The following is a 27,597-nucleotide window of genomic DNA, read 5'->3' as shown; positions in this document are numbered from 1 at the left end:
TTGTTGAGACCCTTGAAGTCTACGCACATCCGCCACTTTCCGCTAGGTTTCTTGACCATGACCAAGTTAGAAATCCACTGAGGATAATTGACTTGGCGGATGAACCCAATGCCCTGAAGCTTGGCGACCGCTTCCCCTATTGCACGATATCTCTCTTCATGGAAGGCCCTTCGCCGCTGCTTGACCGGATAGAAGGATGGTTTGATGCTCAACTTGTGCGTGATGATCTCAGGGGAGATGCTCGACATATCAGCATAGGACCATGCAAAGACGGCGGCGTTGTCTCGTAGAAACTGAGTGAGTTCTGCCGCTATCTCTGGGGCTAGCTGAGCGCCGATGCGGACCGTACGCTCAGGGTGCTCGTCGGAGATGCTGATAACCCTTAAGGATGTTTCCGGGTTGACAGGCTTCTTTTTCACATATTTCTCCTCGTCATCCCTAGGATCTTCAAAAATATTTGTCACTGGTACATGGTTTACTACCGTTAGGATCTCATGGCAGCGCGTCGACCAGGCCACAGTTGTTGAATAGCACTCTCGTGCCAGTTGTTGACTTCTCTTCGCGCAGCTTGTCCCATTGGGTGTAGGGAACTTCATGAGAAGCATGTATCCGGCTATGATGCATTTTAGTTTTTTGAGCGCCGGTCGACCAATGATGGCATTATATGAACTGAAGCAATCAACAACGATGAACTCTGTATGTATCTCCGTTGCGCATGGACTAGCACCGATAACTAGTCGCATGTAGTCAGAACCGAGTGGTTGCGTGACGTCACCGGAGAAGTTGAGCAGTGACTCATGATCTTGGAGTAATTTTCTATTCTGCTGGAGTTGGTTGTAGCAGCCATTGAATATGACATTTACAGCGGATCCGCTGTCAACAAGGACCCTTCCCACGGACCATTTATCGAGCATGGCGTCGATCAAGAATGGATCATCGTGGGGTAGATGTACTCCGCGCTCTTCTTCCTCCAAGAAGGTAATGGGTTCCCAACCAGACTTTGGGAGTTTAGCGGATCTTTCATAGCGGATGTTGCAAATTTCTTTGGGGTGGTTAGCGCGTGCATAGCGCTTTCTTGCCCTGTGAGACATGTTGGTGATCGGAGCACCGTCGTCAATGGTGTTGATGAGACGCATGGGCTCGATGTTGGCAACCACCGGTGGTGGTTGACGTACCTTAAATTGTTCCAACTTACCATCACGATACAAAGTCTCAATAGCCGTTTTGAGAGCATTGCAGTTGTTGGTGTTGTGACCGCTGTCCTCGTGGTACTTACACAACTTCCCGATGTTTCTTGGTTTTCCCACCCTTGGGTACTTTCTTGGGGGTGGCGGTGGTATCTGGTCTTTGCACAGGTTGTATATCTCTTCATACGAGGCTGTGAGGACTATAAACCAAGGTTCGAAAAATCGCTAGGCGTTAGTCGGGCGGTGGGCTGGGGAGGAGCGCCCAGGCGGTTTTTGTTTTTTTAATTATTTATTTATTTATATAGCATGTAAAAAGATATATAAGTACTTATTATAAGCTATAAATAAATATTCCAATAAAAAAGGTATAAATAAAGATATTGTAAAAAATATATATTTTATATCAATAGATTCTAGTCAAAGTGTCAAACACATGACTTGAACTAATCCATATTCATATTATTCAACGCAAACCCAACACCACCCAGCAATTTTGCCTTTTTCAATTCCTTCTTATCTAAACCACCTCCTCTTTTACTCACCTCACCCACGACTACACCACCAGATTCATTCTTGCTCCCAAACAACGACCAAGACCCATTTATTCTCTTTCTTTCATCTTTGATTTGATTCCGTCAAACTCGACCACCATGGCCATCAACCTTCAGGCCATTCTTGCCGCCACCAGATTATCAATTCAAGCAAAGATGAAAACTTTTCCAGATTATCTATTTCTTAGAACTTACCGTGGATAAGCTAAGGGAGGAGATGTGGAGCAGAGGGGCGAAGAAGCTGAAGCAGCTGCCGGTGGAGGAAGAGTCGATACTGGGAGAGTACGGAAACTGATATGGTTTGAGAGTTCAGCCGCTCGCCGGAGACACAGAGAGAGAGAGAGAGAGGCTCATCAGTGCAGAGAAGCGATTGAGTGACGGAGGAGAGACTCAGACTGAGCGACAGCGGCGTTTTGGGTCTTTAGATCTTCAGTCTTCTATCGCGAATTGGGTCTTGTATCTGGAATTAAAAAAAAAAAAAAAAAAAAGGAAAACACCCAGCCAGCCGCCCAGACGCCTAGCCGCCCGCCTAGGCGCCCGCCTAAAATCCCAGCTCCCAGAAGCTCCGATTATGCATTACTCGAGGCGGAGAGGTGCCGCCCAGCGCCTAGGCGGGCTGGGCAGCCGCGTTTTAGAACACTGCTATAAACGCTGCGTACCGCTGGGAAGACTCCGTCTGTCTGTTACGATTATCCCGGTGGGATGAGCGGTTGCCCTTGTTGTGATGCTGGTCCTTTTGCCGCTTGTTTTGGTAGTTGCCTTGTTGCCACTCTCTTTTCTTTTCAGGTAGCGGCATAGCGGAGGTTTTGTTGGCGGTCTCCTGCTGGCTGGAGGAGGGTTGAGTAGACTTTGTCGACGTTGGCGGTGATGGTGGGGTTTCTCCATATGTGATGAATTTTGTCTGTGCATGGATGACAGCCTCGCTCATGACATGGTCATACGCAGCGTTTGGATGATTGTAATTGAGATGATAGAGAAATGGTCCCTTTAGGAGTCCTTGCTTGAAGGCTGCCAGCGCCATTGCTTTATCCAGATCACGACACTGAGACGCCACCACTCGCCACCTGGTGACAAATGCCTTCAATGTTTCCTCTGCACCCTGTTTGACGTTGAACAGCTGACTTGTGTTGTGGTGTCCGGCGGCCAACAGGATGAACCGAGAAAGGAAAGCGTTTGATAGTGCATGGAATGAGTCGATGGATCCTGGTGGGCATTCAAAGAACCAGCTCATTGCCTCACTATCTAACGTTTCGCTGAACAAGTGGCAGAGGGTGGCGTCATCAAATCCCTTGTTGTTAGTGACTTTTTTGAAGCTGTCCATATGGACGAAGGGGTCAGTCATGCCGCTGTAATGTGACATCTTTGGTGTCTTTGCATGTGCTGGTCTGACGGCCTGCAGGATCCTGGCGGTGAATGGCCCTGGCCTGGACGCAAATAGTGGATTTGGGACTGGCGCTGGGGCGCCTACCTCCGCCCGGGCAGTTGCGTCGCCAGCGGGCCCTGCCTGGCGGTTCCGCTGCACCAGCTCCCGCCTGGGGGCAGGTGGATTACCTTCAGTTCTAGCCCTGGCTGCGGAGCGGCTGGTGTGCGGTTGTGACTCCGCTTCCTGCTCCAACATAAGTCGGGGCAGGGGAGGTAGGCCCATTCCCAATAGTTCTGGTGGGTTCAGCAGTACCTACATCTGTATGATTGGTGCGGGTACCAAGCCGCCGGTATTGGGTCGACTACGTCTGGTGCTCTGCGATTGCTCGCTCTGCGCTAGGTTAGCGTTTGCCTCCAGCGCCTTCTTCAGTTCGTCGAATCTTGACATCAGCGTGGCCACTTGCTTTTGGACCTCGACCTTTTCTCTACGCTCTTGTTCGCGCTCCCTGTTTGTCTTGTGGAGGTCCGCCAATGCCAACTCATACATAGCGGCGAGGTCCTGGCCTGGTGGGCGACTGCTGCCAGGTCGGGTCTCTGCTGTAGTTTGAGTCAGCGGGACCTAGGGAGTAACCTGAGGTTCCACGCTAGGGTTGACCGGTGTGTTGAATAGTGCACGGTTAACGTTAACCGCTGGGTTAACGTTAGTCGCGGGGTTGTTGGGGTGTGGGTTGGCGGATTGGTCCACTTGCTCTTCAACGTTTCCCCCGCTACCGTTAGTCATGGTGATTGTTGTGGTGGGATGGCCTTTTGTTCAAGGGTTCCCACAGACGGCGCCAATGTTAATGTCTAAGATCGAGCGGTAGCCTAATCTTGGTTAACGCGGGTCCGGTGGGCGGACCGCTACTTGTGGTATTCTCAGAGCTTCTGCTATCTGTCAAATAAAATACAAAGTGGCGTCAAAGGGAGACCGCGCTGGGTGGTCTTGTCTTCTCCGATGCCTAAGTTAGTCAATGTATTTATGTTGACAGTATAACAGTAGGTAAGTAGTAAATACGTAATTAATGAGGAGAGAGGAGTGAACCTTTTATAGGTGGGGAAGAGGCTGACCTCTTCCTTGTTTTCGATGTGGGAGTGATATGCTTCAGTTCCCAGTTTGTGGAGCTTCTGGTGCTGTTTTGGCGCGGCACGTGGCGGCGCATCAGCGGTGATCTGGGGGTGAGTCGGGGCTCAGGCGGTAGCCTGCTTGGCTGTATTTCCGTAGGTCACACCGTTTGTGGTAGTTGGTACCGCTGGCGGTAGCATGAGCGTGGCTCATTATAGCTAATTATGTTTGGCAAATGCTCATGTAAGTACATCCATCATGGAGATAATTCGGCGACAACCAACTGAATTATTGTAGGTGTAATTTTTGGTAGGATGCAATCGAATAATACTAATTACTTTGGTGGTCTTCCACCAAATTAATAATGCAGACTACACAATCCCTCCTCTCTCTGGCTTAGGCTGGATTCGGAGTTAAGTCCTTTGGCAAGCCCGTTCTGTGTTGGACTCAACACAATCCTAATTTGAGGCTGTTCACTGCAGGGTCTGGTGGAGAGGTACACCAAGGGGTCTTTAGGCCCCAAATTAGTTAAGGCAGATGCAGAGAACTAGGGTTGTGTAGGAATAAATTTTGTTGTTAGTTTTTTTTTTCTTTGCATTTTCCTTTTGGATTTTAGTTTTTTTTTTTTTTTTCATTTTCCTTTTTGGATTTTAGTTTTTGCATCTTCCTTTGCGATGTTTGTCGGATTACTGTCAGTTGAGCAACGAATATAATAGGTGATCTTTTGATCCCAATGACTGATCTTGTACGATCATATGATCTTTTGATCACAGGAATATATATTCATTTCCCCTAAAAAAATAATGCACACAAATGTTCAGCAAGTACCAACTTGAAATTACGAGGCATCGATCATATGATACGAAAAGAATTATACTTAAAAACTACCAGCAACATGGAGGAAAATCTCTAAATTTTATTAATAATATAGGATAACGGAGGATGGATGTGAACATGAGTATCTGTAAATGGATTATTTGGCCAAAAATTAGAGAAAAACTAATTTTTATAAAAAAAAAAAATTAAAAAAAAAAAAAGAGTTGATTTTCAGCCCAAAGAATAACTCAAATCAAACACCAGGCCTGGGCCTTGACCCAAGACCACTGAAGATTAGCCCAATAGACCAGGCAAGACCTCGTTAAACCCCAAACCCTATTTCTTAATTTGCAGTGTCAATGTCTCTCGGCCTACTAATAAATTAAAGAAATCAGAAGATGAGTCGGGATGAGTTGTAAGCTGCTAGGTTGTAAGTGATTGGAAGGCTGGGTTTTATAGACCAGAGTGATTGAGATATCGTTCATATAAAACTCGTTACTTGGTCAAATCCCAGCTCTAACGTTGTTCAACCTGTCATTTTTCAGTCATAGTCTTTGGCTATAAGTTAATTAATTCTAAAGATTCGAGATAAAAAAAAAAACTAAAGTTCATAGTCTAAAATGGCGACGATAATAATCAGATTCGAATTCAAACTCAAAACGAAGTCGATCTAAGAAAGAACCTTGTAGTAACCTGGTACATGTCTATGATTCAGGTCAATATACCTAGCATAGCTCAAAATCTGAAATCCCTATTGCATTTGAGTATTTCTTACGTTCATATGTTCTAAACTTTTTAAAATGTTTTCATACTATATTAGCAAGTTCATATATAATACGTACTGACGCTCAGGAACACCTCCTAGTTTTACTAGGCAATTCACTGTTTGCTAGCTTGACCTAGCAACGTTCTGACAAAAGTCACCAAACCTCATGTTTCCGATCGAGAAAATCTTTCGAGCTCACCAAAGCTTATATATACTTCCAAGCATCCTTCTTCCTCAGATACGTTCATGCTACTTTTACAGTAAATTGGTAAACTGATCATCTATTTGTTGAGCACCGATTTACGCACGGAGATTTGCAACTCACTAGTATATTTTTTAGCATTCTTCTAATACGTTCACACTTCTTTCACAATAAACCGATAGACTGATCATGTATATATGTGAAGCACAGATTTAAGCATGGAGATTACGTGTGGAGCACAATAAATTTAGCCTTAGTATACCAATATGCACAAATTTTCTACTTTCTACCATGTGCATGCGTTTGGCCTCACTACTTGATCACATCTAAAAGAAACGAGATATGTGTCAAGATTTCATCGACGGTTCAAGTTAAGAAAATAATTGAAAAGGCTTCCTACATACAACGCCACAATGCTTTTCAGATAAATTTTTATTCATCAACAGGAAACTTTACACCAGTAGCAACACATTTTCAAGCACATCCCCAACATGCATTATATATACTCGATTGCAGATAGGTTGTTGCCTGTTGGTAACGTCTTGCATGAGCGAAGGAGACCCAAGCCCTGCCCTTACCGGGAAGCCTCTAAGCAGTGTTTCTCGACAATTTATTCAACTCCACTTACGACATTGCATTTAAGCATGAAGTATTATTTTTTGAACTTTAGGATCTGATCGATCTGTTAAATATCACAAATAGTCTGGAAATTTTTAAGGGTATATATTCAAATTACCTTGATTCAAAAAATTGTGGATAACAACGTCTGCAAGGTCTTTCCCTAGATGTGATGATACAAAAGTAACTATTATGTTGGAGAATAAAGATCCAACATTGGAAAAGTGACCTATATTTACACGGGCCGTAAAGACTTCACAGAGGAATTCTTTCGACACCTGATGAACCTACTTTCGGAAGTTTATACGACTTGGATATCCATATGGCTTGGTGGATCGTGATGGTAATTGCTGAATCATCTTGCATGCTTGCATGTATTTGAATCTTTTTTTTATTATTATTAATTTATTTTTTGCTTGGATGATCGACTCGATTTTGACTCATATAAAGCTTGACTAGGAACTAACATAAGTGCAATTACCGACCTGCAAGTTGTGAAAATATTCATATTTACTTCAATCGTTTATAGTGAGAGCTGCGATTCAAATTTTCATATGTTTCGAGTTTTCATCTATAGGTTTTGGGGGTATAGTTCGTGATCATGAGGGTGTATTCGTGTATGTTTTTGCCTCACGGGTAAGAATTCCGAGTGCCCTTGACGCGTAAGTCGCGCGTGCTCCTTGAAGCGGTTCATGTTGCTAGGTTGAAAGAGTGGCACTACCGACCTATGGATTGAAGCAGACTCAGCAATGGTTGTGCGTTATTTTGCCTCTCCAGACTCCAGGTTGCAGACTAGATCGTCTGGTGCTTACGTTAGTTAAGTCTTCGAGTAACTCATATATATTTACCGGAAAGGAAATGGCTCTGCTGATGTTTTGGCTAAAAGGGTCTTTCTAAATGTACCCAGCAAATATCTAAGTATACCCAGCAAACTTTTTATACTAGCAAATTTCCCAATAATACCCTTATTTCAAACCCAGCAAAACTTCATCAAGATGAAGATTAACAAACCCAACAAACTCTTCTGTTCTAAAACGAAGAAGACCAATCCTATATCTACATTCCAAATGCTGATATGTTGCTTTTCGAGCTGGGCATTTCAAGTTTTGATTGGAGAATGAGGGCAATACTGCAAGGAATATTTTGGAGGAAATCATATGGCACGAGGATACGAAAGTTGCGAGGAGATAGCCGAGTAATTATATCAACTGTAATGTGTTGTTGAGTTTTTGTGCTTATGGTATTGGTGATTTGACTGCTGGGTTTGTAATTCTTCGTCTTTGCTGGGTTTAATTAAACATATGGGTATTATTGGAAAATTGTTGGGTGTAAAAAATTTATTGGGTATACTTAGATATTTACTGGGTACATTTAGAAAGACCCTTTGGCTAACTGTGGTACTTCACACGAGGGAGTGAAATTCATTACCTCAGTTCTTAGTCTCTGCCTATGGTCTTAATTATGTGTAACACAAGACCCTTTGGCCATGACCAACCTATAGATTCACATATATTTTGGTGAAAATTAGGTCTGAAATATTTGTCTGGATGTGAATTTTTTTTTTAAATGATCCAACAAAAAGAGAAAATTATACAGTAGTAATAATAATAATAATAATAATAATAATTTAGAGTCTTGTGTTAGAGAAAGGAAGAAAATCTTTTAAGAATACAGCATCAGGAAGAGTATAACATTAATGGATTTGTCTTGTCTCCAAGTAAACTGGATATAACTGAAATATCTTTGTGATTATGACAAAATACTAAACTTACGTATTGAAATTTAATTGTGATTTGAAATAATAATCTTGAGTGTCAATCACGGATTACGTTACAAGTTTCTAGCTTGTTTTAGGATTTGTAGTCAATTAAGCTTTAATGTCTTAATACGTTCCTAATAAGATTCACCTCTCAAATCTCTATATATACTGCGCTCTCTCGGCATCATTTCAACACAAACCAAAAGAAGTAAACAAGTGAATTATATATAATTCACTTATATAAGATGGCCAAGATGACTAGGTTTACAATTGCAACCTTTTTTCTTGTGCTGATGCTCTTGCTGAGCACAGGTTTGTTTCACTAATCGTTCTTGCGCGCGTTGAATCATATTTTCTTTATCTTGTCTGTAACCCAAGTTAATGGCGTTAGTTAGGGTTTGTTCAAGTAGCATAATACTATGAGTATAATCACGTGTTTATTACTGTTATATTTGGAGAACTAATAGTTTTTTTTTTTTTTTTCCTTTGTCGTTGGACAGCAAGTGCTCAAGGTTCAAGGTGTTGCGCCAATTATCCCAAGCTTGGAAGTTGTGTGCCTGGCACAGATGACAACCCAGAGAAAAATGGAAAGTGCTGGGTGTATTGCATTGGAGAGTGTAAAGGAGGAATCTGCAAAAACGTAGGCTCTCATCATGAGTGTCATTGCATGTGTTAGATAATCTTCCTAGGGGTCTACTATTTTGTGATAGGTTTTTTTTATTTGTTTTCTCGCTCTCTTTCTGTTACTCTCGATCAATAATTTGGTTCTTCAATAAATTTCCTCCCTTTCATGAGGATTTAAGTTTTTTTTTTTTTTTGATCGGATAACTCAAGTATTTATAATTAATATTGTTTTTTCATATTTACTTTTTTGGTGGTAATTTCTAATGTGAATAATCTCCGACTCTATTATACATCTGAAATATAATAGACATAGTGAGCCAACAATTTTTCTGAGACTTTCACGTTAAACAATATTCCTGATCAATTCTGTTTTCAAGCAATAATATGAACATAATTGGAATTGTTTAGTAAATTGAAGTAATACAAATTAACACTTCAATGATAAAATTACAAGTCTGGAAGGGGAAAAAAATCAACGTTTACAAACACTAAATTTGGAGAATATCAACTTTTTTTGTTTTTTTTTTCTTTAAAGAATTAAAGAATTAAAGATAAATATGTAAATGTTTAGAAATTGTCATAAACCTTGGCCACAACGACGCCGCATTGGTTATGCTATCTTGTTTATCTACATTCGACACAAACGACTGAACTTGACTAGTCATCCTCTTCTTCAGTTCTTCTTCTCTGCTTCTCCGAATACAGCTCTGTCGCCATGAACAATCTGTTGGGACTTGAGCTTTCCATTTCCACAACCCACCACTCCATCTTCTTCAACACTTCAACCTCCTTTGACTTCTTCCCAACATTCAGTGAAATCCTTTCCCCAACTACCCTTATCCCTCCCATATCCTCTGCCCCTCTCACTTCCAACCACAAAAGAAACACGAGAGCAATTCAATGCTCCAAAACCCATGCTGCCCACTCAAGCCCCACTATCAGTGAGTAGTTTTATCATCTTTGTTTTAACTGTTTCAGAACTTTCTGTGTTCAGTTTCTTATCTTACTCTGGTTGTTTAAGAAAATGTTGAAACATGAGAACAAACTAAGGAAAAGACTCATAATTGTAATTTGCTTGTTGAACTTTGAGTTGTCATAAGCAATTGTCAAGTGTAATAGTAAATATGTGTTTATCTTTTGTGGGTTTTGTGTCAAAAGGAAATTTAAGAGGTTGATTGATGTTCAGGTCCTCATGTTGAAATGGAGGAGCAAGTAGAGGTTGAAGTTGCTGAAGGGTACACCATCACTCAATTTTGTGATAAGATAATTGATATTTTCTTGAATGAGAAGCCTAGGGTAAAGGAATGGAGGAGGTATCTGGTGTTTAGGGAGGAGTGGAATAAATATAGAGATTGCTTTTATAATAGGTGTAGGAATCGGGCCGATGCGGAGAGTGATGTAACTATGAAGGAAAAATTGGTTTCTATGGGAAGAAAGGTGAAGAAGGTATGTAAATGTTCTGTCTTTTCTGTTGGTTCTATGTTTATTTGATTCTTTGTTTTGTTTCTCAATTATGTTGGGAATTGAAAGATGAGCAAATTTGGAAGCTATGCCTTTTGTTATATTGGAATCCCCTAAGATAACAAAAACTGCAAAAGCACTGCACTTGATTGAATGGCCATTCTAGTTTTCCAGCTCCAAAATAATCAAGTTAATGAGATTAAAAAAAGAGAAAAAGACTGCATTTTTTAGATGTGAGTAATGAGTCATGTAAATAGATGCTAGTTTGAGTTTACAGCTCTTTTCGATCTGGTTTTGTTTGATGAGGAGTGAGCATTGCAGATTGATGATGAAATGGAAAGACATAGTGAACTTCTCAAGGAGATACAGGATAACCCAACCGACGTCAATGCAATAGTTGCACGGAGGCGTAAAGACTTCACAGAGGAATTCTTTCGACACCTCAACCTACTTTCCGAAGTTTATGATGGTTTGGAAGATCGTGATGGTAATTGCCGAATCATCTTGAATGCTTATATTTGGATTCTTTGTGTGAATTGATTGAGATGACTGGCTTTTGACTCACTTTAAGTGGTATCACGAGCACCTTTGGAGGGAAAGTCACCCTCTTGAACTTCAATCATTTACAGTTAGCTGTAATTCATATTTTCATCTATGTTGTAGCTGTCAACTTATCTTATATGATCGTCTCTTTTTTTTTTTCAAGCAGCAATGGCTCGGCTTGGGGCTAGATGCTTGTCTGCTGTCAGTGCTTATGATAACACATTAGAATATGTGGACACATTAGATACAGCCCAGGCCAAATTCGATGATATCCTAAATTCACCTTCAATCGATGTAGCTTGTGAGAAAATTAAAAGCCTTGCCAAGGCAAAGGAACTGGATTCTTCATTGGTATTATTGATAAACAGTGCTTGGGCTTCAGCAAAGGAGTCCACAACGATGAAAAATGAGGTATGATCAGCAATCTTGTATCAAGCAGCTTATGTCGCGTTTTGGGAAATCACTGCATCAGAAAATGCAGGGAAGGATACCTTAACAGTTATTCGTAGAGTCACTAAACTATGTTTTGAAATGAAAAAAAATCAAGCAAAGCATTTATTCTACTTTTCTGAGGTAACAACGAGTGCAATTGTTCAAGCTGTTATAGAGGCTGTAGTTAGATTTTTTTGAAAGGTGTCGTCTTCTAAGAATGGCCAGAAGCTCTTCACAAAAAAGAACATTATGTTGACAGCTATCAATATTAAAATGGCTCAAGAGGGTTCCTTTTGCATAGTAGCCTTTGAAGAAAGGAAAATAATAGTGTCCAAGACATGTTTAGATGCATGTGTTTAGTTAGTCACAATGACCACAAATCTTATTTTTCCTATTGTTGCTCTCTTGAACTTCAAGAAACCCTGACTTCAATGACACAAGTTTTTATTGTAGTACTATGCATCCCTTGACGTGCTTACATGCTTGATCTTCCTTGTCTATACCCTGAAGATTTTCATTTGAGTGCAGGTCAAAGAAATAATGTATCGTTTGTACAAAGCCACAAAAAGCAGTCTTCGGAGCATTGTACCGAAAGAAATAAAGCTGCTCAAACATTTGCTGAACATAACAGATCCTGAAGAGCGATTCTCAGCACTGGCAACAGCTTTCTGCCCTGGTGATGATAATGAAGCCAAGGACCCCAAAGCTGTGTACAGGTAAGAGTGCCCGTTGCTTCTTCAGGTCTTAACTAATATTATGATTTCAGCAATGTACAAAATCAGTTACACTTTTGCAATTTAACAATTTTTTTTTTTTTTTTTTTTTTTTTTTGTGTGGCTGAGCAGTACTCCCAAAGAGCTTCACAAGTGGATTAAGATCATGCTCGATGCATACCATCTAAACGCAGAAGAAACTGACCTTAGGGAAGCCAGGCAGATGACTCAGCCTGTGGTTATACAAAGGCTGTTCATCCTCAAGGAAACTATTGAGGAGGAATATTTGGAAAAAAGCACATCTCCAGAGTCTCAAACAGAGGAAACTAAATCAGAGGAGTTCTGAAGTACCGCCCATTTTTATTAACAGATTTATCTCCCGGTGTCTCGTGTTGGTGCAGAATATAGATCCTAGTTTTGCAATTAAGCTGTGTTGTGAACTGTGGCATCATGCCTCTTTCAGCTTCTAATGTTGACTCTGTGTTGATCCAATTATCATTATAGGAAGTAGAAGTACCATTAGTGCCATTTTTGTAATGAGGGCACATGTACTTGTTGGTTGCATTTGTCTCAAGGGAGATGTTGTTGATGGCTAGAATTAGTTAATACCTGGCTGAATTATGTAATTTTATCTTTAAATATATTTTCACAAATATATATTGAAAAGCTTTATGTTTGTTGACATTAGCAGATAGGGATCATTCCTAATTACTTGAAACTCCAAAATTACTAATACCCTATACAAAAGCTTAGCAATTGATAATCTGTCTCACATATTGAGATGATTTTTCTGTTACCACTAATTCCTAGGGTTTTAGCTCTATGGACTTTGTATATGCCCTGCATTCAAGTAATAACATAAGTCTTCTGGTTTTTTTTTTAACTTTTTTTAATGATAATTATGTTTTCTAATAAACAAAAAGAAATATTCAAATCTGCTATGTCATGTGGCATGAGGTAATTAGGTGGGATTTTTTAGTTTTTACTAAAATATCCCTAATGATGGCTGCAATTTACATCTCATGGTCCCTTTTGACCATCTCTCCCTTCTCTTCAGCCTTTCTGGTCTGGTTGACTCTTCTTCTTCTTCTTCTTCTTCTCTTCACCTTTTCTTCTGAAGTTTTCCTATCGGTTTACTTCTAGCTGCAGGAGTCAGGTAATTTCATCTAACAATCATATCTCTTCGTGTTTCATTCTTTCCGCTTCTCAATTTTTCTTCGGTTGAGGTTTTTTTTTCCTTCTGATTTTTCAATTTCTATTGATTTTCATGCCTTCTCTCTCATTTATGGTGTGTTGGAAATTTTGATATGTTCTTGAAAGTAATCCAATAGTAGAAGTTATATGTTTCCAAGCTTAATATTAGGGATAAGGATAAGAATTATCTATGGCACTGCTGCAAATTCAAGCTTTCCAATATAATTGATTCATAGCTAAAACCCCATTGATTGAGCTGTTAAGAAATTGTTGAGAGAATATCTTTCAAGGCTTCATGTATCAATTGTTAAATGTATTCATAAACTGAATCACTTCTGTTCTAATCCTAGGAGGATTTGGGGCCTCAACGTCTACACATTATTCTTGAATCTTGACACGAGTTTGAAATGTCAGCTAAAGGTGTGAGTATAGAGTGATTGGAGATAATAGTTGCATATTCCTTAAAGGTTGAGGACTTGAGGGTTCTGCTAAAGTACTAAACAATGATGGCTGATGAGGATAGAAATCTAGTGGAAATTTTGGAGGAGCACACTGTAATTGACATTGCGAAATATATCAATTATGTAAGTGCTCCAGAGGCAGGTGCTATTGCAACGTTTTCTGGTACCACGCGCGACACCTTTGATGGAAAAGCAGTCTTGGAGTTGAGATATGAAGCATATGTTCCCATGGCAATACGATGCATGAAATCCATTTGTTCATCTGCTAGATCTTCCTGGAATCTTGTCTCCATTGCAGTTGCCCACCGCCTTGGCCCGGTTCCTGTTGGTAAAACGAGTGTTTTCATTGCAGTCTCATCTGTTCATCGAGTTGATTCATTAGATGCTTGTAAGTTTATAATTGATGAGATAAAGACGTCAGTTCCAATATGGAAGAAGGAGGTCTATAGTAATGGAGAGGTTTGGAAGGAGAACTCAGAGTTCTTGGAGAGGAGGTTGGATCTCGGGAAAAAAGAAGGCATATGTAATGAGAAAGACTCTGAAGCACAAAGACATATTAGGAAGAGCTGCTGTGGTGCTAAGGTAAAGGTTGTAGAAGAAGGAGATTCTGTAATTAGCAAACATGAAGCTCACCAAGATTTGTAAGAAAACATTACCCTTTCTTGGAAAAGAGATAACAGTTCATCATCAATAAAGCTACTGAAGAGGAATATTTGGAATAAAGCGTGATCAAAAGTCTCAAATGGAGGGTTCTAAAATCAGAGGAGTTGTGAAGTGCCCCCAATATTTTCATTAAATCCTTTTTCCTTGTTGTATAAGAATCTTAATGTTGCAATGAAGCTGAGTTTTCATGCATATTTCAACTTCTTGAATGCGACTATAACCTGGCGCTTGGAGCAAGCATAAGAAATTTTTACTTGACATTCTTTATTCAGGGCAGATGTGTGAATGCACTTCTTTCCTTATACTCAAGTAACCCCCAATTTAAGTTCTGTTAAGTGCTGTACATACCTCCAATAATATGGAGTATTTACTACGTCACCAAGCATAAGTAACACCCACTTTGGGACATCCACAAGACATGGCAAGGCCCAACCAAGACATGCATCGTGTAGCCCTATGTTCAGGCTACGCGGCGGTATCCGGAAGTCGCAAATCCGCCACCGGGAAGCCACTTTCCCGCCCTTGCCAAGATGCCACCACAACATAGCTTTCTACATGTTAAATAGACTAGAAATATGTGGAAACTTGTCCCACATCGAAGAATAAGTAGAGGAGATGGCTTCCTTGACTTATAAAAGGAATGCCTCCTCCCACAACTCAAGACATTCATTCCATTACATCTCTTGTAATCTTGTTAGGCCGCAAGGCTCGACACACTAGTACAACATTCAAGTGGACGTAGTCTCCCGCTCATGCGGAGGCGAACCACTATACATCTCGTGTCAACTCTCTCTCTCTCTTTATTTATAGCTAACTAGAGTCCCCTCGGATACTAACGTTAACAAGTGCACACCTCATGTATTTCGAGTATTATCCGCAGAACTCATGCTTTTGGAGCCTTGAAAAGAAGAAAAAAACGCTCTCTGTTTGTCTACTTCTAATAAAAGTTAGAAGATGAGGAGCTCATGCTTGTTTGGTTGCACCTATTTTGGTTTACTCCTCATGACTTACGAGTCATGAAGAAGTTGTATTGCACATATTGTTCTTGTACTCCCACTTTTGCTTATACCTTGTACTACACCAAGGCACCTCAGATAGTTTAGTACAAGGCAATAGGACAAACAACAAGGGGGTCATGAATATATGTCTTTCATCATTTGCTTGTGTGTTGCTATTGTCTGTTATATATTAGGGATGGGACAAGGTTAAGCCATCGCTAACCACCGTGTCTTTTTAGGTCATTGACATTCAATTTGGCACTTGAAAAAAGATGGCAAGAATGCATAATTGAGCTGGCCCATGGATGATGGTAGAGGAAGTGTGCGTGTAAGTTACACTAACAAGTGAAATGACATTAATGTACAAAATTCTTATCCAAAAATAAAAGCGTGAATAAGTTATATATAAATTTAAATCATTAAAAATCATTTAAGTATCCATAATTATAACTCATCACGTACACATATTAGTGATTAATGGGAGCATATCACTTCATACCCAAACTAAATAGACAAATTCGAGCGCTTTAATAAATAATAATAACTACGCTTATGATATACCAACACATCTCGAACATTATCCTAAATCGATTTCAAACAATGATGCAATAACAACATTAGATTCATACATCAGTATTTGAAGTTTATATATATTAATATATTGATGCATTAATACACCGAAGATACCCGATAATAAAAAGCCGCAGAGTAAAATGGTGGCAGGTGAATAACTGCAAAGGGTAGTTGAGTCATTGAAAGGAAACTCGTACGTAGGAAACCGGGAAGAGTCGTACTTTGTACATTGTCAAGATCCCACGCTATAAATATCTGACTGAAACTCGTAAGAAAGCAGAAGCTTCAATCAGTCTCGGACCCCACGTTAACCGTCGTCGGAACTATTTTCAGGTGCGACTTCAACTTTCCGGTGTGTCTTTCATACTAAAATTTCCGATCAGTTCTGGTAATTAGAAGCATTCCCGTGCATGTATCGTTGTTTTGACTTTTTCAAATTTTTCGTTTGAACTATGAACAAGTCGGTAAACTCTGATTCTGAATTCCAAGAATTGGTCTTTCAGCTCTTTTTGGTTGCTGGGATGAGTTTGAGTTTGAGTTTGAGTTAGCTATTGGGAAATTTTTGCATTTGAAACTTTCTATGTTTATGTTTGAAAGATTGAGGCTTTTTGATTCTTTGTTTCTCTTATTGGTGGCTCAATTTTTCTGTTGAATAGATTGAAATGGGGAGCAGATACTGTTTTCAAGCTTGTTTATGTGAATATGAAATATGGTTGATTCTGTGTTATATGCTCTTGATGATCAAGAATTTTGAAAATACTATTGTACTATCAAATTGGGGAAAAAGGAAAAATCTAGAATTATGGAATTGGGGTTCTTTTTTTGTTAGATAAAGATAGAGATGGAGAAGGAGATGGAGATGGAGATGAAGAAGGAACAGGAGCTTGAGTGGACCAAAGCGCAGAGCATTGGAATAAGCGTAGACCTTGTGGCTGCAGCAAAAAAGCAGCTTCAGTTTCTTGCGGCTGTTGATAGGAATCGGTATCTGTACGAAGGGCCGGCTCTTCAGAGGGCTATCTATAGGTACATCATCTGTATCATGTTGATTTGATTGTTTTGAACTTTGTAGTTTTGGTTTAGTTTATGTGTTTTGGGTGCACTGGAAACTTGGGCAGTACCAAATCACATCTTTCGGGTTTTTGTCTCTTGAAGTTTCGTTTTTATAGTGGGGCTTCCTGTTGTTTTCGATTTGCATTGTAAGCTAGGTGTGGTTATGTTTTCAATTTAAGTTTCCTGGTGGCTACTTGATCTTTATATATCAATGTTGAAAATGCTAATTTCAGGTACAACGCTTGTTGGCTTCCGTTGCTTGCCAAACATTCAGACTCCCAGGTTTCTGAGGGACCTTTGGTTGTACCTCTTGATTGTGAATGGATTTGGCATTGTCACAGGCTAAATCCGGTAGGATTATCCGAATTGTTTTTTCTTTTATTCCTGGTTATCTTTATTGGATTATGTGTTGAGTTGCTGAGCTTTGTGGCTTGGGTTGATTATTCAGGTTCGATACAAGACTGACTGTGAAGAACTTTATGGAAAGATTCTTGACAACTCGAATGTTGTTTCCTCTGTTGAAGGTTCTTGTAAAAGTAAAACTGAAGAAATTTGGAATAGCCTGTATCCAGCAGAACCCTACAACTTCGACTTACAAAAGGCATTGTCCGAGGATATATCTGAAAGGATTTCCAAACTTGACAAATGCACCAAATATGATCTGGTTTCAGCTGTTAAAAGACAATCTCCTTTCTTTTACCAGGTAATATGAGCTTGCACCTAATATACTGGGGAGTTCAATGATCAGACCTACCACAATGATTCACTCTTCTAATTCTCCTTTGGTTTCTGTGTTTTTTTTTTGGCTCATCTTCTTTCTGTGTTTCGACAGGTATCTCCACCCCATATGAACCATGATCTGTTTCTTGAAGGAGCTGCGTCTAGATATAAAGGGTTTCTTCATTTAATCAAGAGCAATAATGAGAAGTCTCTACGACGTTTCTGCGTTCCGACATATGATATTGATCTTATCTGGCATACTCACCAATTGCATCCTGTATCCTATTGTAAAGATCTGCATGAACTACTTGGAAAGGTATTGGAGCATGACGACATGGATTCGGACAGAACTAAAGGGAAGAAGCTGGATACTGGGTTCTCTGTAACCACCAAGCAATGGGAAGAGGCATTTGGTACCAGGTATTGGAGATCAGGGGCAATGTATAGAGGCAGGGCTCCATCTCCTCTCACAACCACTCCTTATCAGTCTAACATCATTAGCAAGGATGTAATTGCATGTCCTGATCATCAGAAAGTAATTGAGCTTCCAGAGGTGAAAGCTGTGGAGGTAATATCATCACTTATGTGTTTTCTTCTCCCTTTTATATCTCTCAAAATTGAAATTTTTTATGTTGGTGACTAAAAGAATGTGTTTAACTCATAGTTCATCACCTTAAACGTTGTCTTCGTGAAAGGCACACCAGGATTTTTGAGGTGTCCTTCCTGAATTCTGTCTTAAAACATATATAATAACAAGAATACTTCATTATTTCAGTGGATAGAGTCATAATGCACATAAAGACTGAAACTTTAGTTATCAATGAAAATTGAGAAATGAGGTAGTTTAATCAACTTGTAGTGTTTGTAGAAATATATGAGCACCAGACTAGCTTTCGTTTCCGCAGTATGTTTTACTGGTCATAGTTATAGCTTCTAGTCCTTTTAATATTTATTCTCATTGATAATTAAATAGGGACACAGGCTGCCTCCTGCTGTCCTGCCTAAGATGTTTCTTTATTTGTTTTTTAGGTCCTTTTGGAGTTTCTGGAAGTTAGGAACTTACCAGAAGGACACAAAGGGCTTCTCTTTGCCTCATTCAGTAAGACTACAAAGGATATATTTTTCAATGCTAAGCGGCGACTCAGCATTTTTTCCGAGTTTGGAGAGAAACAGGTTGCTTCTTTCCAGTGTGAACCTACTGGAGAGCTGCTTTTTGAACTCATGTCCCATTCACCTTTATATATACCAATGAAAAGGGCATATAAAACATTAGGTTCTGCTTCGTTCTCTCTTCAAGACTGTCTAGTCCCACCCTCTAAATTATATGCAGAAAAATGGTTGGAGATGGTGCCAAGCTCTAAAGTTGGGAACTTAAAACCAATCTACATGCGGTTCGCTATGTCTTTTACTATTCCAACCATAGCACAACACACACTTCATGTGGTTCATGCTCGACCGTTTTCAAAAAGTTCTTGCTTTTTCCCCTTTGCTGGGAAGAATCAAGATGCCAAGAATTGGACACAAGTGATGGATGAAACTGGAACAGAGGTCCTCCGCCTGCAAATGAGGTATCCTCTTACCTGGTTAATACAACTATTGTGAACAATTGCAAGTTCCCACAAGAGATGTGTAAATTGAGACTTAACATGCCACAGTGCTATGGAACTATGTCCAGAATGATTTATGCTTCTTATGTTGATGTTTTTCCATATGTATTCTGAAGTTGGGTCAGCTTGGATTGTATTTACAGGGATACTGAAAAGGAAAAGGTAAAGGGAATCAGCGTTCCAAGGAAAGAGGTGGTTGGAATTACCAAGTCTGGGAAAATATGTACTCTTGCAGAATTTGTGGGGACTGGTTGGTCTTTGATAGATTCACACTGGTCCCTTCATCGCGAGAAAAATTCCGAGGGATACCTCTTTTTGCTAAAGGGAAAAAAGATGGTAAGCATCCATGCACTTCAAATGTTTGAGCATAAGTTTTCCCCACCTTTCATACATCAATTTACTTTTTTTTTTTTTTTTCACTGCCTCTTCAACCAAACATAACTTCATACCATGTCTTACCACATGCTGGGAGGGCAGAATTAAATTCTTGATATGTGTACATATAACTATGTGGCAATTAGTGTAATATATTATGTAAATGTGTTTGTCTCACCTACCTGAACCATGCTTCCATTTCAAAAGGCTTGACAGTTTGCAGGGGAAATCACTTTATTTGTTGTTTAAAGAAAAACAATCCTTCATGGATTTTGCAATTACTTGATTGAGTGAGTCCCTTTGTTAATAATATACACATTTGTGTTTTAAGTTGTTGTAGCATCAAAGCAGTATGTTTTTTGTTGGGTAAGATTTGATGGGCTGCAGCAGTGGTAGTGTGCATCCTACAGACATGTACTTATCAGAGATCATAAATTATGTCCCTTAAATATATCTTCATGGTACAGGTCAAATTCTTCCCAGGCAGAAAGCTGGATTATGAACATAAGCATTATGAGAAACATACAACTGAAGATAAAACTGAACAACACTTCGTGACCTTAGTTGAATTCTCTGCTGAAGATCCTTATGGCAAAGCAGTGGCATTGCTTGACCTAAAATCTGGGTGCATCAAGGTACCATGCATTGTCTTCACTTATGTTGTTGCAGCTCTGTAACGTCTTCATTTTATTTTATATCATCTGAAAAATGAACAGGTAAAGGAAGAATCAATAACAGTTCCTGGGGTCATAATGGCTTTTATACTGTCGGATAAGCTAAAGAAGGAAAGATATGACGGATTTGCTGTTAATGCTGCGGAGATGGGTAGTGTCGAGGAAGAAATTAAAGCGAACCCTGAGGAAGGCAAAGGAACCAACTTGAGCTCTTCTGGAGCAAGTGTAGTTAACCTTAAATCTGAGGTGGTTGAAGGAAATGTAGTGATGTCTCAGAAAGGTGGAGGCTGTGGTGGAGCATGTGGCAGTGGGTGTGGAAATGCAACAAGGAGTGCCGGCGCTGGTGGATGTGGAAGTGGCTGTGGTGGAGGATGTGGAAACATGGAGAAGAGTAGTGGTTGCGGCAGTGGATGTGGTGGAGGATGTGGAAACTTGGTGAAGAGTGGCGGCTGTGGAGGCGGCTGTGGAGGTGGCTGTGGTGGTGGCTGTGGAGGTGGCTGTGGAAACATACTGAAGAGTGGTGGCTGCGGCGGCTGTGGCGGCGGCTGTGGCGGTGGCTGTGGGAACATACTGAAGAGTGGTGGCTGCGGTGGTTGTGGTGGTAGCGGTGGTTGTGGTAGTGGGTGCGGAGGCTTATTCAAGGGTAATGGTTATCATAAAAATACATCTGGTAACTCATGTGCCGAAGACCACCCAAAGGCAGTAGTTGTTTAACATCTGTGCACAGTGCACCTCAGTATTGTCTTAAAGCCCCAATACTTCTATGCAAAGTTGTCTCTCCCCCTGAAAGGAAGGGCTAGGTAAGTAATAGGGCGTGTCCTCCTGAAAGGTGAGATCCATAGTCACATAGAACTTCCGAGAGGGAGAGTGTCCCTAAAATAAAAACTATCCACCAAGTACAGCTTTCATCTGTTGTATTGTGTTATTGATTTAGTTGTCTCTCTCGCTCGATGTAATTATTGCACAGACATTCCATTTCATGTACAGAGTGGTTTATGTGTTGTGGAATAAGTTCATCTTAATTGCATTTCCTGGGAGTATAGATTGAGTTGAACACCAAGAAGCTCGAAGAGCCCTGTATCAAATTGAAATCGTGTATGTTCGCATCTTGGATGTTTGTTGGTGTTGTAACTTACAAGTTTACGCTTATTGCTTTTGTCCCCTTGAAAATGCCAGCCTGAGTATGGCACTCAATTTTTGGTAATTGGGACTTATTGGAATAATCAGAAAAAATTCAATAAGTAGTGATCACTGTCCTGATAGTGAAAATTCAATGGTCTTCCGGAGTATTAAAACTCTGGAGAATACATTACAAAGTGTTTGCAGTGTGTCACATCCAGTAATGAGTTAATCTAACGGTTCTGGCCTCGGAGTGTCAATCGTCTGGACAGTAATATGGACCCATTCAAGATCACTATCAGTAATAATACTGTTCATTAGAATCAGGCAGCATAACTAGTTTCAGTAGTCAGCAGTTATAGCCTGGCGACAGGCTCATTAGCTGTTATTAACATGTAAACCAGTTTCAATAGAGCGATGTACCAAGTTCACCAGATCCAGATGGATTCTTATTTGAATGTATTTCTATTTATATCAGGGGCGGAATGGATTTTTAAGTGTGAAATTTGGGTGTAAGATATGATGAGGCATTAGTAGAGTGATAATTCAGTTCATCCCACACTCTCACAATCAAAGTTACACAAGATCACAAATCCATCATCAAAAAGGATTCCTTCATAAACAAAGTTACACAAACCCATCATCGAAAAGGATTCGTTTATAAACAAATCTTCAAAAAGTACTGTGAAAACCCAAATTCGTCATATGAACGGTAAAATCGAATGTGCACCATGTTTAAGAGGTTAGCATGTTTACATATAATTGAAGAGTACATTAACTAGCTAGTCGAAACAAGAATTAAGAAGGAAACAAGAGACACAAAGCTAGGCCATAAAAAACTAAAAAGAAAAACTTTCAAATTGGAAAGACATGGGTATGATATCCTCTTGCTGTGTACGAGCAATTTGTTGATGACAATCACAAGTGCAAACTAGTATCTACAAACTGTTTACTTTGCTCTGATTCAGTACAACCTGAAACGGCACTTGAGCTTGTACCAGAGAAAAAATTGCTATTATTCCCATCCAAACGGTTCGAATCTTCAAGCATATACGGGGGCTGGTAGTAGTTTTGCACTTCATTCTTCCTTTTCTCAACTGATTCGATCCCTTCCCTTATTTGTTTCTCTAGCTCATTCAGCTCTCTCAAACTCATGCCATCCAACGCCGTACCCGTCAACCTCGAGCAATCCAAGTTTAGGGCTCTAATTTCTTCCTGCAGTAGCCCTATTGCACTCAAATTATCGGATGATGAACTCGGCTCATGTTGGCTCTTATTATCTGGAGACTCCATCAAAGAGCCGGCGGCACGCTCCTTGATGTATCTTGAAAGAATGTGCTCCATGCTGGTGCTTGAGAACTCGTACATCTTTTTGGTGTTGGAGAAAACTATGACTGCAATCTCTGCGCCACATCGAAGTGAAAAATCTTCAGCCTTGTTGAACAACCCCTTGCGGCGTTTGGAGAAGGTGACTTGCCTGCTACTCAGATGCTCGATCTTCTCGATCTTAGTTCTTCTTGGACCTGCCATGGCCATCTTTCTTGTTCAGACTTGTGGAGAGGAAAAAAAGTAGGGTTCTCTAGGGTTTGTTGGTACTGATTTTGGGTTTTTCGCCTAAAATAAAACTACTATGCTTCTTATATATAGCGATTAGTACTGCTAAAATTAGGAAACAGTATCATAATTGGAAATGGAAACTACTCGATGTTATTTATTATACATACTTGACTCGAGAATATTTTTTTAGTTGTTTCCGAGAATTCTGGCTTGATTAAGCAATAAGAAAGTTATTCCTTGGGGAGTCCGATCACGACCCAAAATCTAATTACCTGGTAACGCATGAGTGAAAAATAAGAGACTTACTTGGAGAGCAAGTCATTAATTAATTTCTACTTAAATTTTATAGAGAAAATTAGATAAAAACCCAAAAAACAAAGCTCCTATTAAGAAAAACCCATCCCTATATTTTCTTTTAATCTACACCCAATTCACATAATTGAACATTCCTTATAGGTTTTAAATCTATAATTAACATTTTTTACATTTTTTAGTTTGACTTTTTTGCCCTTCTGATTGAATAAATAAAATATTTCTCAAATATAGCTGTTGACTATTTTTTGAATTTAAATATTTAGAATTTAATACAATCAATTTAATCCTTGATTTTTCTCTTATTTAAAACGATTAATTGCCTTAATTATCCTATATTTCTTCCTTTCCGATGTGATCTATATATTTGCTATTGTGTATCATCAGATTCTGTTATATTCCTATTATATAAATATTTCTCTTTCTCAACATGATTAAACATCCTCTCATTAAGGTATGTTATTTTGCTTATCCGTTCTAATAGGTGTAGTTATACAATCATTCCATATTCATTAATTTTCTAAAATGGTCGAGTTAATGTAATTAGCTCATGTAAAATGTACTTGATGTAGATGGATTGCTTCAAGAATTTTTTTTTCCGCCCCTACATTTTTCTCCACATAGGTGCCTGATTCTATGGGGTGGTCAAGGACCACATAATAGTTATGTGTAACTATAGAGTTTGCTTAATATATAATTATCCCTTAATTTTGGCACATTGAATAATTTTGAATGTGCAAGAGTTTTTGCACTATAATTTAGCAAACTCATTATTATCATTCATTGTTTTACAATTGAAAATGAACTTTACAATATTAAGAAGTTTATTTCTAATATCAAGGTAATTTAAATACACATTCTTTTTGAAGGAATAAACCTAAAAATTTATTGAAATAGGGACAATGAGCACAACCATAAATGATGTTCATCCAGTATTGAAATAAATAATTTTAAATTTGTTTTTACAATTGAAATATAAACTTTACATTTTCGAACCTAATATAACACTTCATAAATCTCTCAACTACTAGTGCCCTGCATGTTGTGATTCCTTATACAATTGCAAATTACCTTCATAGATCTATTTCAAAGGTAAAACTCTATTAGGATTTAAATACATATATCCAAAATATATTATCTAAATTATAGGTATATTAATTGTCAATACTATAGGTTATGGAATAAACAACCTATGATATAGAGTCACACAAATAATTTAAAACTACAAAAACAAACATCTAAATCATAGGTATTACATATTAAAGCAATCTAAGTATCAGGTAATTAGAAACAACGATTCTATTTTGAAGGAATGAAACTAAGTTTTGTATCAGATTCATAAATTGAAATTTCTAATTACTAAAAAACCATCCAATTCAAGCTTTACACAAAATCAAAAGATTAACAAAGATATTATACTAAATAAATCTGATGAATAGGTAATTTGAATTACAAATATGATATATGTACATATTTGAAAGAAAGTCTCTAACCCATAAGAAAATGATGAAATAAACCTCATGAATAGGTCGTTTGAAATCATCCTTTGAAATCATATGCAACTTTGTGAAACGTCTCCACCCAAAGAAAAAATGACGAATGAATTCACTAGCTTCTATATATAGGAAGAAACATACCAAAAATTCATCATTATATGATAATAATGACATTAATATAAACACCTAAAATTAAGTACTGATAAAAACCTAAAGTGAAGGTAATACCAACAATAACGTCAATCAAACTCCATAATATTTGCTGGATGATTTTGACTATTAATCCTATTTAATAGGTGAATGGGGAATTTGATAATGGCAGCTTCAGTAATTCTTAACAACATTGGGTTTTAATATTTACCCTATTTAATAGGTTTTTTTATTTTGAATAAACCTAATTAATTGGTTTTGGTGTATATTAAAACACTCTTATGGATGGGTTTATTCGAAAATGGGTGTGTGAATTTGGGTGTAGAATCAAAATTGGGGAATTTGTTTTGCACCACTTGTCAAATTTTAAGGGATATTTCCTCTATTTAAACTGTACTAGAATATCGTGGTTTGTTTACCAAAATACCAAGGTAACAAAATTTCCTGAGGAAAGAAAAGATATGGGTTTTTGTCCATTTACCCCATTTCTAGGGATTTTTTTCCCACTAACCCCATTAAGTTTTTTTAATTATCTCTTACCCAATACACTCTAAGGGAGTCTTCCCTAATACCCCATTAAGATTTTTTTTTTGTTTTTAATTTTTTTTTAATACCATTCTACCCCTAACCCCTTTGTTACTTAGAGAGAGAGAGAGAAAATGGAAGAGAGAGAAACCATAGGAGACTTCGCCGGAGCCCGTCACCGGCCGCCGGAATCCGATCACCGGTCGCCGGATTCCGGTCACCGGTCGCCGGAATCCGATCACCAGTCGCCGGATTCCGGTCAACTTTCTCCGCCCACCGGATTTTGCTGAAAATCTCACCGGAAAGGTTTTTTTGCCCCCAATAGACATCTATTGCCCTTCAATAGACGACTATCAGCCATGTATTGCCCCCCAATAGACGACTATCAACCATGTATTGCCCCCCAATAGACGTCTATTGGGGGGCAATAGAGGTTTATGAAACCTCGCGGGAAGTCTCCAAAGAGGTTGTTGTATATCTCATATGGGGTCGAAGAGGTTTATTGCCCTCTGAATAAACCTGTATTGCTCCCCAATAGACGTCTATTGCCCCCCAATAGACGTCTATTGCCCCCCAATATAACTTTCGATCAGCAGAATTCTGCCCCCAATAGATGTCTCTCTCTATTTCCTTCTCGGATTTATGCCCAAAGTTTACAAAAAGAAAAAAAAAAAAAAAAAAGAAGAAGAAGAAGTTGATTTCGGCACCCAGAGAAATGCTCTGGGCACCCACGCAGCAGCTGGACCAAATCACTCGAGTCTGGTCCGAGTCCGGCAGATAGTCCGGCGGAGGTGGAAGCTGGCCACGAACACCTTCTCCTGGTCGCCGGCGATGAGATCTCCCACCACATGAAGGCAAGTGCATCTGGACAGGTCGATGTCGCCGAAGCCTTGAAGATCCGGTGCGACGGTCCGTAGCCGAGCGAGGCCACAGTTTGGTTTTGGTGCCTCCATGCCAGATCTCCGGGAAGCCGTGCCGGTGACAACGTCGTCGATGAAGGGCGACGGGGGGAGAGAGAGAACGCCGAGAGAGAGAGAGAGAGAGAGAGAGAGAGAGAGAGAGAGAGAGAGAGAGGAGAGAGAGAGAATATCGTGCCTGCAGAGACCGCCGGTGACAACGTCGTCGATGAAGGGCGACCGGGGGAGAGAGAGAAAGCCGAGAGAGAGAGAGAGAGAATATCGTGCTTGAGAGACAGTGTGGCATGTCAGTAATTTATTAATTAGGCTGAGGGCAATTTTGTCTTTTCATTTTAAATTGGGTAAGTGGGATTAAAAATCTGTTGCTGGGGTAAGTGGGATAATTTTTGTTCATTTTGGTGCTTTTGGTCAAGGACCCAAAAGATATCATGGCATACCTCGGGCATCTCCGAAACCTAATCTTATCTAGATTAATACATTGAATACCTTTCCTAATCCATGGCGTATCTCCTAAACCCAATCTTATAAATAAACCATAATTGTATTTCAGTTTATTTTGATCAAAAATCCGAGAATAAATTGTTTGATATTGCTTCACGTGTTGAAAACCTAAACTACATCAACGCCACCACTTCCTAAACCCCGCAAGTCCGCAACAACGTCCACCATATCGTTCTTCAGCGAAAGTTGAAAGTATCTTTCAATGGCGGGAAAGCACATACCGGAAGATATTATATAGTGGACATCCTATCCAGGTTACCTGTCAAATCCCTTTGCTGATTCCGCTGTGTTTCAAAACGCTGTCGTTCAGTAGTGTCTGATCCGCAGTTAGCCAAGGTTTAGTTTAAAGTAGCTTCTGAGCAGAAAACTCTGAGTCGCAGACTCCTCCTCTACCGCAACACCTCTGAAATTGAATCCTTAGACTTAGAGACGCCGTGGCATGGAGACAATCATTCTCTTAGAAAGCTTAACGGTCCATTCAAGAATGGGGAATGGTCCGGTTCTGTCGATGTACTAGGCTCTTGCAATGGTTTGGTATGTGTGGCAAGTTCTTATACCCTTACTTGTCT

At 39.5% G+C, this 27,597-nt stretch overlaps 4 protein-coding genes across 6 annotated transcripts; 3 read left to right on the top strand and 1 right to left on the bottom strand.

Moving 5' to 3' along the window:
- The first annotated feature begins 9,585 nt into the window (after positions 1-9,585).
- LOC133727509 (uncharacterized protein At4g37920) lies at positions 9,586-12,823 on the top strand. Its single transcript, XM_062155105.1, has 6 exons — positions 9,586-9,928; positions 10,174-10,433; positions 10,770-10,935; positions 11,158-11,402; positions 11,952-12,139; positions 12,269-12,823. The coding sequence occupies exons 1-6, from the start codon at positions 9,703-9,705 to the stop codon at positions 12,480-12,482; spliced, it is 1,299 nt and encodes a 432-aa protein (XP_062011089.1). The 5' UTR covers positions 9,586-9,702; the 3' UTR covers positions 12,483-12,823.
- A 347-nt stretch (positions 12,824-13,170) lies between these two features.
- LOC133727508 (molybdopterin synthase catalytic subunit) lies at positions 13,171-14,717 on the top strand. The gene is made up of 2 exons (XM_062155103.1): positions 13,171-13,292; positions 13,681-14,717. Exon 2 carries the CDS (start codon positions 13,834-13,836, stop codon positions 14,434-14,436), a length of 603 nt encoding a protein of 200 aa, XP_062011087.1. The 5' UTR covers positions 13,171-13,292; positions 13,681-13,833; the 3' UTR covers positions 14,437-14,717.
- Positions 14,718-16,211: 1,494 nt separating this feature from the next.
- Positions 16,212-21,478, top strand: LOC133722753 (glycine-rich domain-containing protein 1). 3 transcript variants are annotated; one of them, XM_062149624.1, is made up of 9 exons: positions 16,212-16,358; positions 16,855-17,048; positions 17,309-17,426; positions 17,524-17,778; positions 17,908-18,363; positions 18,825-19,363; positions 19,546-19,738; positions 20,245-20,412; positions 20,494-21,478. In XM_062149624.1, the coding sequence occupies exons 2-9, from the start codon at positions 16,867-16,869 to the stop codon at positions 21,163-21,165; spliced, it is 2,583 nt and encodes an 860-aa protein (XP_062005608.1). In that variant the 5' UTR covers positions 16,212-16,358; positions 16,855-16,866; the 3' UTR covers positions 21,166-21,478. The 3 variants fall into 3 exon arrangements, with proteins under 3 accessions (XP_062005608.1, XP_062005612.1, XP_062005619.1); XM_062149628.1 differs by having other exon boundaries at positions 16,240-16,377; XM_062149635.1 differs by lacking the exon at positions 16,212-16,358 and adding an exon at positions 16,398-16,413.
- Positions 21,479-22,288: 810 nt separating this feature from the next.
- Positions 22,289-23,158, bottom strand: LOC133727507 (agamous-like MADS-box protein AGL18). Its single transcript, XM_062155102.1, has one exon. The coding sequence runs from the start codon at positions 23,104-23,106 to the stop codon at positions 22,489-22,491; it is 618 nt and encodes a 205-aa protein (XP_062011086.1). The 5' UTR covers positions 23,107-23,158; the 3' UTR covers positions 22,289-22,488.
- Positions 23,159-27,597: the final 4,439 nt, after the last annotated feature.

Source organism: Rosa rugosa, chromosome 1 (assembly GCF_958449725.1).
Source record: "Rosa rugosa chromosome 1, drRosRugo1.1, whole genome shotgun sequence".
NCBI lineage: Eukaryota > Viridiplantae > Streptophyta > Magnoliopsida > Rosales > Rosaceae > Rosa > Rosa rugosa.
The sequence above is the reverse complement of the archived record's forward strand: the minus strand, read 5'-3'. Positions and strand labels throughout refer to the sequence as shown.